The sequence below is a fragment of the Phoenix dactylifera genome, chromosome 14 (assembly GCF_009389715.1).
Source record: "Phoenix dactylifera cultivar Barhee BC4 chromosome 14, palm_55x_up_171113_PBpolish2nd_filt_p, whole genome shotgun sequence".
Lineage (NCBI taxonomy): Eukaryota > Viridiplantae > Streptophyta > Magnoliopsida > Arecales > Arecaceae > Phoenix > Phoenix dactylifera.
Window position 1 is genome coordinate 10,741,622 of NC_052405.1, and position 15,635 is coordinate 10,757,256.

The 15,635-nt window shown below is 38.4% G+C and overlaps 1 protein-coding gene across 1 annotated transcript; it reads right to left on the reverse strand.

Annotated features, from left to right (window-relative positions):
- Window positions 1–140: 140 nt before the first annotated feature.
- On the reverse strand, window positions 141–14,748 carry LOC103715288 (vacuolar sorting protein 3). Its single transcript, XM_008802872.4, has 14 exons — window positions 13,257–14,748; window positions 11,345–11,620; window positions 10,356–10,552; window positions 10,067–10,208; window positions 9,558–9,836; window positions 9,379–9,451; window positions 7,809–7,857; window positions 7,348–7,639; window positions 5,686–5,741; window positions 5,478–5,546; window positions 5,261–5,372; window positions 2,513–2,602; window positions 1,070–1,240; window positions 141–844 (listed from the first exon to the last, which is right to left on the reverse strand). The coding sequence occupies exons 1-14, from the start codon at window positions 14,442–14,444 to the stop codon at window positions 752–754; spliced, it is 3,087 nt and encodes a 1,028-aa protein (XP_008801094.2). The 5' UTR covers window positions 14,445–14,748; the 3' UTR covers window positions 141–751.
- Between the last annotated feature and the right edge of the window lie 887 nt (window positions 14,749–15,635).

A 15,635-nucleotide genomic window follows, 5' to 3' on the forward strand; every position in this document is an offset into this window, starting at 1 on the left:
AACAAGCTGAAATCACTCGTTTATTGTACAAAGATCCCATAGACTGCAGCAGACCTGTCACTCCACAACGAACTGTAAGAAAAGGCTTGATTAGCAACTATCATGAAAAATCCAAGGAGCAAAAAATTGTCGTATATCTGTACCAAAAAAAAAATGTTGTTCCATATAATTTCAGGAGTGTCCATTAATAGATTATATGGGAGTAGAAGAGTTGGATACAAAAGATATGAAAAATGCTGTAGAAGCATTATGCATGTAAATTGACATTGATAATATCCTGTGCACGATATTGTTTTTTGAGAAAACTATGAATGATATTGTTAGTTGACTGTTCTCTGTGTACAGTTCTCCATCCAAAATTCATAACTGGAATGGCACCACGATATAAACAGGCGTCTCATATTTGCCATGTAAATCTTGAGCAAGTTTTTGACCGTTGCTGTGCAAACACATGAAGACAGCTGAAACTCCATCACAGGAAGCTGCATGGCCTAACAAATCCATCATCATTCCCATCACCGTATCAAAAAGCAGATCTTCCAATAAATATCGCAGCATCAGCAATCATGCCTTCTTCAAATTAGCAGAATGAAGCTTCGTTGATGATAGCATATGCTAGAAAGTAACTGGTGTAAAGTCCGACCAAAGATGTTCTGTTGATGTGGAATAGGCCACCTTTGACTCTGATTTAGGCCCCAAGATAACTGTGCGCCCAAACAGAAGCCTTGACAGAGCAAAAGATGTTCCCTGATTATCTACTTACAAGCCACCCTAGTTTAAAAACGAAATCTTGCTTGAAGTTACGACCACGAGCTGATGTTGACTCCCCTAGGCGACGATAACACTGTAAAAGGTAAGCAGGATAGTCTCATAAAATCCATTTACCGAAAAATGCATATATACAGAGCATACTTACGTTTCACATCCCATATGAAAGCATTTGTTTTATAAGCATGCTGAAATGCAAATACATTCCCTCATGCACATGAAATCCTGAGCCTGTTATCTAGCAATTTCATTATTTCACTAATGGTACTGATTGATATTCAAATTGTTGGGCTTTGCATACCTTGTAACAAACAACTGAATCATCTGGATACATGGCAAAGAGCTTGGTACCAAGGCGAGCGTGACAAGAATCACAAATACTCTCATCATTTATTTGAACATGCCTCGATCTCTCCTCTAATCTTGCCAGCTGAGCATCTAGTCTTATTGCATGTGATAGATTACGAACAATCTACCATGCCCATCCAAAGGAATGTTATTATTTTCTTAATCAGCTAGCAAGTATTATAACAGTTAAGCATGGACTGTAATGCATAAAAAGAGAAAGATATGCGTACAAGCAAGTTTGTCTAGGAAACAACAAAATTAAACATTTTAATGTATTGCCATGAGTAGAATAGGAAAAAAAAATGCTCAGAAATTCCTAGCAATTGGCAAGAAACTAATGCTGCACTGTCACTTATCTTTTAACTGGGAACTTTCACATAAATCCAATGAGACCATAAACCTTAATTCATATTCTATAAATTAAACATTCTACCAGACCCATAAGCGCCAGTTTCAAAGCAATCCAAACGAAACTTCCGACACAAGTGGTTAAAGGCATAAATATGTTAACTGATACCAGTAATCAGATTTTTTTTTGCTTTTAAAAAAATGGCTTTGACATTATAAAGAGATTGCACCATGGAACATTTTGTTGGTAGAAGAAATTTGAAAAGATACACTAAAAGATACATACATCATTCCCAACATACTTGCCTCACACTTGGTGACCATCTGGCCTGGGAGAATGCACATAAGACAATCTCAATATTCATGTAAATGTAAACCAGAGTAGAGGATGACTATTGAAAGTGAATCTTCCAATTTAATTGAAAGGACAAAATAATGGAGGAAACCATCAGAATTTAAGTTGTGCGTGGATCTATAACACTAGCTGAGGGTGGAGAATTCAGCAAAGATGAAACTAAACATTGAAGAGGATAGATGAAACAGAGCATATTTGCCATAATTATGATGATGGTTTTCTGTCTAGGATATGGATTCATGTAAATGTAAATCGGAGTGGTGGATGGAACAAACCAATATGAACCTTGCAGCATAACCAGGAAAGCTTTTAAGTGAGATGATGTTTATTCTTGGTTACATGCAGTTGACTTTGTTTTCTCATAGGCTATCCGATGGTGCATCAGGAAATAACAATAACAAATCATGAAGCCGAATCAATGGTAACATGTAAAAAGAATCAGAAATATGGTAGGTCGTCCAACAGCAAATGGCATATAGAGCAACAAATTCTTTGAATTTTATCACATCTACAAACAATTAATCCATTGCAAATTTGGCCAAATTTATGGCTAAAAGTGCAGTCACTTGCTTGCAAAATTTATACACACATAATTCCATGGACCAAAATTGGAGGATTGCCATAGACATACTTCCTCTGGCTGAAACATTAGAAGTAAAAAATGTGTCATATTTCTTAGCATGATAAATTTACCTGTCCTTGGCGATGGTGATGAACTCGAGCTCTCAACATTCTCAATATTATATCTGCTGCAAGCTGGAGAGGCATTTCAGGAGATAATTTCTGCAATGCAAATTCCAGATACAATTGCAGTTATTCCTGGAATAGTTATATGTTGAGGCAATATTTAAAATCACCAAATTTTGAATATGATTGTTACATGAGGCTGTGGAATTCAAAACAAAAGTTGAAATAAGAACTCCATATAGTCAACTGATATTTTAAATTTATGAGTCACACGCAGACACCCAGGAACAACAAAAGACTTTTATCAAGCAGGATATCGTAATCATTATATGATATGTAAGGAAACTTTAGGTTGCAAAGCTATTATATTTTGCTGACACCAAGAAAATTAACTTCCTCACTTTCAGCATATGATAAAATGTATGTCAGCATAAAGATATCTAGGAAGTTTATTTCCAAACCAATAAGATGAGAGAACTACACTAGATAAAATTTGGCAAGATAAAATATTTGGCACATTTAAAGCTTATCTTCCAGCAATCTGCCTTTCCATCCAGTTGCATGCCAATGCTCAGCATGGTAATGCACTTCATTACAATGGGCCAGTCCTTGGCTGCTACACTCATGATATGTGAAACTTTACACCAAGGTTTGGTAAACCGGCACCGGAGAGAGGAGGGGGGGGGGGGGGGGCGGGCTTGAAAGCCCTTGTCGTCATCATCAGGGAGGAGAACGAGAGGGAGGGAGAGGGCGGAAGAGAGAGAGGGGAAGGGGGAGGGCCAAGGGAAACCATAACCCTAACCCTATGGAGTGAGTGAGAGAGAGAGAGAAGAGGAGGAGAAAGGAGAGAGAGGGGGGATGCTTACCGGTGACAATCGAGCGAGGGGGGGGGGGGGGGGTGGAGGGGCTTCATCACGAGGTCAGGAAGGAAGGGAACATGGGGGGAGGGCACGGCTTATTTAATCGAACGGCTCTAACCTTACATCTTTTCTTCTCTTGGCCTATTTATTGAGCCAACTGGACGAATCATCCCAATTTCCCGTCAGTTCGGTTCGATATGACCGAACTGGGAGGTTCGGTGCAGTACAACCAACCCTACTTTACACCCTTATACTAAGGCTATTCAAAGTCAATAGGATCATGACTCATCACAAAATATGGCAATATAGTTCTTCTAAACTATTTATGTCAGACATGGGATGGTCCATCGACCATAGGAAGTAATAATATGCCCTTGTCGTCATCATCAGGGAGGAGAACGAGAGGGAGGGAGAGGGCGGAAGAGAGAGAGGGGAAGGGGGAGGGCCAAGGGAAACCATAACCCTAACCCTATGGAGTGAGTGAGAGAGAGAGAGAAGAGGAGGAGAAAGGAGAGAGAGGGGGGATGCTTACCGGTGACAATCGAGCGAGGGGGGGGGGGGGGTGGAGGGGCTTCATCACGAGGTCAGGAAGGAAGGGAACATGGGGGGAGGGCACGGCTTATTTAATCGAACGGCTCTAACCTTACATCTTTTCTTCTCTTGGCCTATTTATTGAGCCAACTGGACGAATCATCCCAATTTCCCGTCAGTTCGGTTCGATATGACCGAACTGGGAGGTTCGGTGCAGTACAACCAACCCTACTTTACACCCTTATACTAAGGCTATTCAAAGTCAATAGGATCATGACTCATCACAAAATATGGCAATATAGTTCTTCTAAACTATTTATGTCAGACATGGGATGGTCCATCGACCATAGGAAGTAATAATATGCCCTTGTCGTCATCATCAGGGAGGAGAACGAGAGGGAGGGAGAGGGCGGAAGAGAGAGAGGGGAAGGGGGAGGGCCAAGGGAAACCATAACCCTAACCCTATGGAGTGAGTGAGAGAGAGAGAGAAGAGGAGGAGAAAGGAGAGAGAGGGGGGATGCTTACCGGTGACAATCGAGCCGGGGGGGGGGGGGGGGGGGGGAGGGGCTTCATCACGAGGTCAGGAAGGAAGGGAACATGGGGGGAGGGCACGGCTTATTTAATCGAACGGCTCTAACCTTACATCTTTTCTTCTCTTGGCCTATTTATTGAGCCAACTGGACGAATCATCCCAATTTCCCGTCAGTTCGGTTCGATATGACCGAACTGGGAGGTTCGGTGCAGTACAACCAACCCTACTTTACACCCTTATACTAAGGCTATTCAAAGTCAATAGGATCATGACTCATCACAAAATATGGCAATATAGTTCTTCTAAACTATTTATGTCAGACATGGGATGGTCCATCGACCATAGGAAGTAATAATATGGCAATATAGTTCTTCCCATCAGTATGTGAAAGCAATGTAATTTTACACTAGACTATAGGATGGTCCAGCGCCCAGGGTCGCCTAGGTTATCTGACAACTATGAAATGCATGCATAATTATGTGCCATGAAACATCCTCCAGGTTGTGCTAATTGATGCTAATGAGATGAAGAATATTCTAGCTAAAGAGGTTTGAAAGACAACTTGATGTGTAGGGTATGATGTACAGGGCGTTTAGGCTATCAAAATTAGACCTTTTTACATTATATCAAATTGTCTCAATTTGCAATAGCTTATTCTCCCTGTTAAAATCCAAAACAGCAAAAAGAAACCTTCTTGCTATTTATGCCAGACACAGGATGCATTATTTGGTGCAAGTTGGATGAGGGAATAGGCATGTTACTCCTAGTTGTCTGAGTTCCTAGCAGGTGAATAGGCATGTTTCTAGTATAACAATGCATCAAGTTAGGTACCTCCAGCACTTGAAGCGGATCTAGAGATTCCCCATGATTATGGAGAAGACGAACTGCAGCCTTGAACATGGGTTCTTTGCCATCCAGCGGATCCAAATACATATCCAGCAACCTGAGGTACAAAGCACATGAATGGAAAATGTGAACTCGCTCGAAATTGCAGATTTTATGATATGACTACCAAAAAGAATGCATTAAGAAATGGACAAAAACCTACTGCATATAGGCATCATTTCTACCAATCTCTGCACAATATTGTTCGGCAGCTTCACAATCCTCCAATTTCCTTCAGCACAAAAGAATCACAAATAACTAGAAATTCAGGCAAAGGAATATGGGCTTACTGGTAAAATATTAACAAGCAAATTGCAATTCTCCTATCATGATTCAAATCTGTTAAGGGATCCTATCTGTTTGACTCTTACAAGGCCAGAATCTGCAGTACCATTGTCTCTTGCCCCATCTTCCTGTACAGGATTGCCTGTTATATGCAGCTAACAAGAGTGAGCATATAACATATTACAAACTAAAATTTACAACAGAATACCCAACAGACAACATTATCATACATATGAGTCGACCGATTAATTTTGTCTCAATCAACGAAATAGAAATGTCATTAAGTAAAACTGAATGAAACAACAAAAGCTGTCATAAGTCACTCAGAATAAATTGACCAAGACAGCAAAACTTCTCTAACAACACTCTTTGAGTATCAAATAGAGTTCTATACATGGATGCATATACTAATTATTCCAATAACAGAAGAGACAAAATCTCTGAAGTAGGATAGCATAAGTACGTTACGGCTGCCATTTAGACATTTGAGAAAGTCCCACATGAGATTACTGACATATCAGAGAAGAAAATACAAGCTTTGAATGTTGAGACAACTCATGTCACAAAATTCAGTATTAGATGCGACAATGATCAAATAATATATATTTATATTTAGGACTAAAAACAAACATTTGAGAGCGTAGAATTTCCAATATTTTTTATGATGTTTTACTTTCATACCATTGCAAACAGCATAGTGCCTGGCCCACCATCATCAAACGACTCTTACAAGGTGGAGCATCAAACACATCTAGAAGTTTGGGATTTACCATCTTGATGCATTTTTCTTCACATTGTAGAGTTTCCAACTAATGAATAAACAGTTCGTGTCACACACAACTTCTTTAAAGGAGTCAGACTCCTTAAAATATTTCGTGTATGCCACTGTAAAGCAACCAAAGCAGACTAATCTATGTGCTAAGAGTTAGGTTTCCTTAACATACTCTTCATCATGTTGTGATTTTGGGCATTGCATTTGTATCAATTTGTGCATGTCAATACTCACCACAGTATAGCATGTTATACAGTGCCAACTCAAATTATATGGATGTCATGTCCGACAAATAAGACATGGTTAGATTTCCTTTTTTTATCATAGCAAGAATGTGGTTTTGGTTTCTGGGAATGGGGGAGGACCGGGAGGTGCTGAGGTAAGGAAAATGCATAACATGGTAGTATCTTGAATGGGAAATGTTTTAATAAAAGACATGCTTGTGTTTCATGGACTTAGTAGAAGGTTTCTCTGCAGACTGGTTGGATCCTCAATTTGGCTGATAAATAAAGGTGTGGAGTCCTTCTGCTTGTTGCATAAGCTAAAATGTAAAACAGCAAGTTTATTACTGGCTACTACCATCAGGGTCATAGATATTGTGAGGGAGTATACTTGTTTGTGGCCTGATAAAGAAGAGACTAGAGCCACCATTTTCTTTAATCATTTGACTCTGGATGCTTGGTAAGGCACTTAGCCATAGACATCAGAAACAAAATGTGAACTTATGGCACATATACTTGCAACATCTAAACAAAGCAAAACTACAAATAGCAAACACAATCAATATTCCTATAACTGAACATAAGCTGTTCAGAGTGCGACTCAAAACATAGTAAATATATATTTTAATATTTTAATGTAAATATGGAATTATGCAAAAATTATGCAAAAAATCAGTGTGTAAGCAAAACAAGACACCAATCTAGTTAACAGTTGTTGCAAGACTAAGCTGCTATAAGGGGTAATAAGTAATAACCTTTTCCAGCCATAACTCCGATCCTTCTATCACATCAAGTACTTCTTCTGGATCATACAAGTCTGAAGCCTGTAAAAAAAACTGTAACCTCTCCCTGACAGAATACCTGTAATTGTTTGCATTTTCAACATCCGAAACCAAAACCATCTCCTCATGATTTCTAGCATCATTATTCCCATTGCTGTAGGCCAGTTCGACTATTTCTAGTGCTGATCTAGCAAGAGAAACAGCATATAAAGTATGAAATTGAGTGTCATCCGAGTCTTGATCCTCAATCAACCACTGCAAATATCTACAAGATTTTACATATATCAGCTAAAAGTTTAGGCAGAAAGCACAATCTTTATCAAAATTAACCTGTCAATATAGAAGACCAATTTTCATGTAAACTTTTGACCTAAACTTGGTATTGGCATGTATACAAAAGTGAAAACAACCCCACAGTATTAGCTGATTAATACCTCTGCTGAATCTCAACCTTTTTTGGATCAACAGCAGCAAGTACCTTTTCTGCAACCACAAGAAAATCTATTAGTAACTTTTAAGTGATAATAAAGTGCTACACCTGTCCAAATTAACAAATGTTGTCATTTCCAGAAAGCGTGATATGTAAGGCCATCTTGAAGCTGGTCTCTGAATTAATTATAAACTGAAAAGAATGTTCAAAGTTTTAATTGTTTATTTCAGACATGAAGATGCCAATGGAATATTTGGTCATTTTCATCTAAATTGTTGCTTGAATTTACATAATCATACAAATATAACATGATATAGAGGTGTTGTTCTTATTAGATGTTTTTACGTCAAGTAGGTCCCAGACATCATTAGTGCTCTTTAACAGGCCAGAACTTAAAAAAAAAATCATGAGAATTTGGCAAGGATTCAATAAGGTGCTCCCCAAAAGCAATGCACTAAATTCTACACTAAGTGAAAAGCAAGCAATGGTTATCACACCAGATCTTTTGGATCCACCAAGTAAGAAGCTTCGAAGGATGACCCCTAGATGTCTGCTATTTATAGATGATATCTGGTTGATGAGACTAGGGAAGGACTGAGCAGTATGATGTAATTATGAAAGATAATCTACAGAGTAAGGGATTTAAAATGTTGTCATCCAAAAAGAAAAAGAGTGTATCTTTAGTGGAAATGATGATGAAGTTAAGAATTAGCAAGATTCTTGGAGTGGATATACAGGAAGCAGAAGAGAATGATAATTTCTTTGAAGGAAAAATGTCCTTGGCAACAAAGTTCTACCATACAACATGACGGGCAGATGTAGATCACAACAGATATCAACTTGGCATGTATAAGAGGATCTAGACGATGTCATCTGGTCAAAAATAAAGTATACCCATATAGATGAAATGAAACTTGTAGAGTAAGGTGTTTGAGTTATTATCCAAGCTTCATCATATGGCTGACATGCAGGAAAGAGCCCAAACACAAGCTGAGCATAACAAAGATAAGGACGATGAGACAGAAAATCTATAATCCTGGAGAGCATGAGTTTTACATTGGGAAAGGTGATGATTTGCAGCACTGCAAGAAAGTGTATAGAAAAATTATCTGAGGTGGCTTGACGTATTCAACAAAGGCCTATGATGTCTCCATGAGAGGAACACAATTGCTAATTGAAAGGTCAAAAAAGTGGTGAGCATGACCGACAAAAGAAAATAAAGACAATCGATGAAGAACTGAACTAAAAACACTTACTTTGGAGAACATAACCTTAGACAAGTTGTGGCAACAAAATATCCAAAAAAATACAACACAAATTGATGAGACAATACTAACCATTCTCTTGCAAGCATGATATCGAAGCTTCGTCTCTGTGGGTAACAGATTTTATGATTTATAAGTGCTAGGAATCATCTGATATTAAAATATGTTATATGTGATATTTTTTAATTTGTTTGTTCTTATTTTTTTCTTGATAGGTGGTGAACATCAAGAGTTATCATAGTTAAGAGAAAAAGTAGAGCATATCTAAAGAACAATCAACTCGTCAGCTCTATTAAGCGTCAGAATTACCAGGTGAAAGCTGATTAACCCTTTTCTCAGATGTTAAAACCATTACCGCAAACTCCTGATCAATATCTGCAATCTAAAGTTAAAAAAGCCACCTGCAGTTAATACAGTAGAAAACTAGGATATTTAATTAATCTACTAATTGCTTATAAAATTTGATAAATTGGTCCTAGTACACAGACCCATTCAAGATGCCCCAGAACCAGGTCTTGATCAGATGACTCCTGAAGCAGCTTTGATGCTTCACTAGCAGCAGCTTTCTGACCGGAGATTGAATCTGTAGAAATATTCAGAGAGTAACATTCTGCCAAAGTTGCCGAGTCTTTCCATAGTCCAGTTGAATAATTTCTTGCCAATATACGCCAGATAGTAAGTGCCTTTGAGCACATCCCTTGACTAGCATATAAAAATGCAAGCGTCCGTAAATGCCCAGAGTCATCTAACAACGATTCTAACTCCTCCTGCAACGCCCATGCAAGTTGCAGGGTCATCCTTTAAGCAGCTTTCTGACAACATCCTTATCTTCTTTGCAATGCATAGGAACACAAGGTCCCGCTGCTTAACAACATATACAGATAGTACATGGTCTTGAGGCCTCTACTCAAGTTTGATTGTGCAACTAATACACAACCTAAATGCCTCAAGATACCTCTACAGTATAATTAAAAATAACTTGTACAATAAGACATACCACAACACAGCTGTTTTGGGATGACGCAAGCTTCTCCATATCACCAACAAGATTTAGTGCTCTATAGAGGTACATCAGAAGAGTATCAACTCCTTCCTTCACAGGAGGAATCAAATCTTTATCCCGAGAGATACACAAATACCTACAGTATAAAAAAAAATGTATTAGTTTTTAGGTAAAAAATCAAAAACTCTTGATAGACCGCAAGCAGGTAGAATGAATAGGTAAAGGATGAATAGATAGATAATAATGAATTATGACAAACTCCAATATGCCATCATAACAAAACCTGATTATATTTTTGATCGCTGATTCCACTAACTCAGCTCTACTCGGTGGATTTAAAAGAAAATCCTCATCTGCAACAGTATCCACCCCTGCTTTTCTCAGAAACATAGAACGTTGGATGGCCATCAGCCCATCATCAATGACTTGTTCAAGAGGTACTGGAGGGGGATGCAATCCCCAATACCGATTTCTTGGCACCTGGAACACATGTTTCTTTACTTCTCGAATGGAAAAAAAACTAAACACAAGGATTAAATATGTGCATTTGTTTACTATAATAATACACTAAAAGCCACACAAGATTGCTTCATAGTAACTACTGTTACCCATAAGACGGTTAGATAAATATGACAATGACTTAAAGTAGTTACTACTGCAACTATGACCAGAAATGGCAACACCTGTCTATGGTACAATACAAACTTCCCTTAAAATGCTTATATGGACAGGCCAAAAAATATGTATTGTCAATTGTGACAAATGTAATGAGAAAAAAAAGAAAGGAACGAGGAAAATAAACTCCAGATGTGTTGTTCAAATAATCAGAAAGCTATAAGCTGCTGGACACGTATGTCATATATTGCAAAGAACTTATCTGTCATTCTAAGTATGCTTGAATTTGAGATTTTGCAATTAAATGCATGACATTAAGAAAATAATAAAGAAAAAGCTTGTTTCATGAAACACAGACCACATAAATTTCTTGTAATATAAATACAACCTCATTTTTCTTTGCCAGATAAATGATAAGGTAAATTGAACATTTAAAGGATTAGTAGACTCACACAAGGTATAAACAGCCCTTCTAACCATTTCCATGCTCTCACAAACATAAAATTAGCATGATTAGGGTTTGAATTTTAAAATCTTCTGTTTAATCATATAACAGCAGTAGCTGCAAAATCTTAGGCACCATCAATTTAATTCAGAGAAGACTGATATTTCCAAATGGAAGTAATGTTGAAAGGAATTCAAAGGGCACCCATATACCAGTTGTGACCAGCGATTTGGATCCTGCATAATGAAAGGAAAGATTTCGGATGGCTGCATAGTTTCTGAAAGCAAGAAATGATTTACTGCATCTTCAAAATGCAAATCGAAAAGCAACAGGAAGCCCACTTGTGCATGCACAAAGGAAAGCATTTCCTTTGTCATTTCACCTTCAGACTCAAACTCTTCCATCAAACAGATGGCCTCTTTATAATTCTTCTTCCTCAATAAATTTTTGATCTGTTCTTCTGCAGAAACTTTACAGAAGCAAAGAGCCTGTGACAGTCAATTAATAGTAGCGTTAATGTAAAGCAAGAATAGAAGACAGAGGCAACAGATAAAACAATCTATAAACTGCAAATCAATCCTTTGTCATGCCCGAAGGATGCATAATATGAGTTTGCCTTTTTTCCATTAATTACACATAGAACAGAACACTCATTTCTTGTTATCATTGCTTATTTGAGAAAGTTCAAAGATTACATTAAAAAACATAGCGAAGCAGTCAATTTAACACATAGAAGCTCCACATCATACAGAATTTTCAAAAAACAAATGAATATGCAAGCTATAAGAAGAAGAAGAAGAAGCATATGATTACAAATCACTATTCCGGAATTTCGTTTCAGCAAGACTACGTTTGAATAATATAACAGCTACATCCTTCTAAACTGTTGCACCTCAAGGCATAGCATCCTTATTTTCAGGATTATTAACTATCTGATATAATTAAACCCAACCCCACCAGCACTCTACCACAGAAAAAGAAAAGCAAGAAAATCAAACAGGTAGTTGAAACAGCATGCTCTTTTTGAGTAGAGACCAATTAGAGCCCCATAGTAACAATGTTCTCGAAAGCATTAAAAATCCCTCTACTTACAGAATTTTCATTGCAAAGCTACTGAAGCTATTTGCCATATTTACACCAGTTGCCTTACCTATACATCAGACCACATAATCAAAATTTCCACAAATGTTCTACCTCATACTTGCACCACCTAACACTCACTTTACAAGGAAAGAGAGGTACAAATATCATTGAGTTCCTACAGGTCATCCTTCACAGTGGGAGTTCCTCAACGATCCATGCAGCATCCTCCTAGACCATATTTCACGTTTTCTTTCAACAGAATAACGATGAACTAAAATTCATCCCCCTTACCCTATTCAAAACTGGACTTCAATAAATACCGGTCTTCGTTGTGGCACCGCCAGTCCTCTGTCTTTTCATTTTATCACTAACCTTTGCTTCCTCTTTAGATGCAGGAAGTAGCTCAAAGTGACTGGCATAACCTTCTTCTCATCAGCTTCCTAACCATTCACCAATGAGTTTTCAGCATTTATTTTTATGTTTCATTCAATTTTAGGCTCAAAAAGATGCTTGTGTAATTATATATATTTGTAAGTCATCTTAGAGTATTGTCTTTAGCTAATCTCATATCTCTGTTTCCCTTTCCAATAACATCCAATCCACCTCCACCTTGTCCCACTCCCATCCAATCAAGAATAAGTGGGCAACATCCTGTTCCCAAAGTGCATAATTTTCCAACAGAATCAACTTCTTTGTATCCTCCTTATTTCAATATGTTATGGCTCTTCTCTTTGTTCAATGACATCTGATTCATAATATAAAGGTCCAACCCATCGGTGCAACGCTGCAACCCCCTAACCCCAACCCCCACCCCACCCCACCACACACATTCAAAAATGTTAAAAGAAGAAAAGAAAAAAAAGAGACATGCTCATGCTTCACACACTGTCAACATCACAAATGATCTATATATAAGGGGAAAAAATTGTAAGGTACAGTAATATCCAACTTCTGTATTGGAGTAGCATTTATCTTGTTACATGAAACTCAACCGAAATGAGGAGAAGCTTCAGAAGATTTAAATCTACAAAACCTACCTACCTTATAAGGCGTTGCAACCACAACAACCTCTCCATTTCCTCGATCATCAATGGCGACAATGCACGGACCGACACCACCCTTTGCAAATGACAGTGACTGCACACAAGCACTCGTTTTCTTTCTATACAAATCCACCCTACCACCCCTTGCCACAATCACATAAGAAGACATCTCTGCAATGGACTCTGGGATGTATTGAAAGATCAAGCTCCCACCAACTGGCTGACCGAGACTATTGACAACCACACCAACATTGTCCACCAACAACAGCACCTCCTTGCTTCTCCATAGAGATTTTAAACGAGGGGGGGCCGAAGAATCAGGAAGCATAAAGATTGGAGTGCTTTTCCCAGTGCTGGCGGAGAATAGTGTGTAACCATCTGAAGTGCCAACAATTATCGAATCACCAAGCCATGCCATGGTCCTGACTCCATCAATGCCCAGAATTTCCTTCTGAAGTACCGAAACACCACCACTATCAGAATCCGTATCACCGCTTCCAGGTAAGAGGAACTCGATCAAAACCAATCTTTTCCCTGCTGCCACCGCTGTAATGCAACTGTTTGCACCTTCTCTATAGGGTCCAGAAATCCTAGACCCTATACCATTTGCCCTAATGCTTCCACCTAACTTCTGAAAAAACTTCTGCCCTGGCCTCAAGATCTCACCTTTCGGAACTCCATCACCCAAAGGATCCGAACTCGATGACTCAGCGCACGGAATTCTCTTGGAGACAGCCGTCACGTCCTTGATAAAACCCAGCTTCCGCACGGGTTGCGCGAGAAAAAGATCCAACACGAACAAAAACCCATCAGAGAGCACAAGAACCCTACCAATCTCCGACAGAACGTGAATAGATTCGATCAAACGATTGCTGACCGACACGGCTTTCAGAAATTCCACAGCTTTCGTCGAATCAACACCACAACCCGGCGAATCCTTCCCGTTTCCATTTACTGTCGCGGGATTGGGACCTGAACTGGAAGCTAAAGATGGATTCAACGACACCAAGATGATCTTCCCGCCACCGGTGCCAAAATAGACTAGGGTTTGGGAATCCGATGCGGCGAAGACAGAGACGCACCGGATCGTGAGAGGTACGGACGGAGGGAAGCCGGCGGACTTCGCGGGATCGAACTCGGCGAAGGCTTCGATGACCGCCCGATCCTTGGATCGGAGCGACTCCATGGGGCAGGAATTAGGGTCTACAGAAGCAAAGGGATGAGCGGATCGCCATGGAAGAGGGGGAGTAGGAATCTAGGCCTTGTGGAGGGCAACGAGAGAATTCGAAGGGAAGGGAGCTTGTAGAGGGGGAAAAAAAAGCTCGGGTTTTGGAGTCGGAACGGAGGGAGGGGAGAGAGTTATTAGGGTTTATCTTTCTTCTTTTGGCCTGGTTCTCCTCGGCGAGAGAAGACCGTCGGATTCGGCAGAGATGCTGCCGCTAAGAAAGATACGGACCGGTTGGTTTTGCTTGCATGTGAATGGCTTGCTGCAATTCTGCAATCTGCTAGAAATTTTGTTTTATGTTGCTTATGGTGTAGATTTCCATGTTACTTAGGCTGAAAGAAATAGTCAAAATATCAACAACAAAAAAAACCCAAGGCAAGTTAATATGCCTGAATTTTTTGTAACATATAGTTAATTTGAGGGTGTCAATTTATTGAATTGATCATTTTTTTTAAAAAAAATATTTTTAAAGGAGATCCATATATGCAATGATGATCCAAGTGAATGCACCAGCAAAAAATTGGATCTACAATCTGCTATTTATTTATTTTTTAATTGAATGTCGAGTATCGGAGATGTAGATCTGATCCTTTCTCTCGTTCTGATTCTAGAAGAGGTGAATTACTTGATTTATAATTATTTTACAAGTTAAAGGTAGGTTGTAGCAGTGGCTACATTTTACAAATTTTCAATTTTTTGAAATTCTTTACTTGATTTCTACCATAAATACTTAAAATCTTGAAGCATGCTAAGTTTCTATTAAAAAAATAATTCCAACAACATTGATACTTAATAAGAATGTTATATCCTTCAAAGTTCATATTCATAGTGGTTCATGATCATATAAAATCTACAAATTTATTTAGATTAAAAAAATATAAAAAAATAAATTTTAAAATTTACGAAGAAGGTTGTTAATACCTCGCCCATACTTATAATCTTATTAAAACATACACTATATCTAAGATTTTTAGTTATCACATGCATTACAACTAATTTGATAAGTATATACATTATTTTAGCTCCTATACATTATTTTTCGGGTATGTTGGTTTAGAGAAGAATGTACTTACAATGGAACTGTAGTAAGAATTTGAGGACTTCATCTCTGTGATATTCAATTTAGATATGAACTATGTTGTGCTTTCTTTT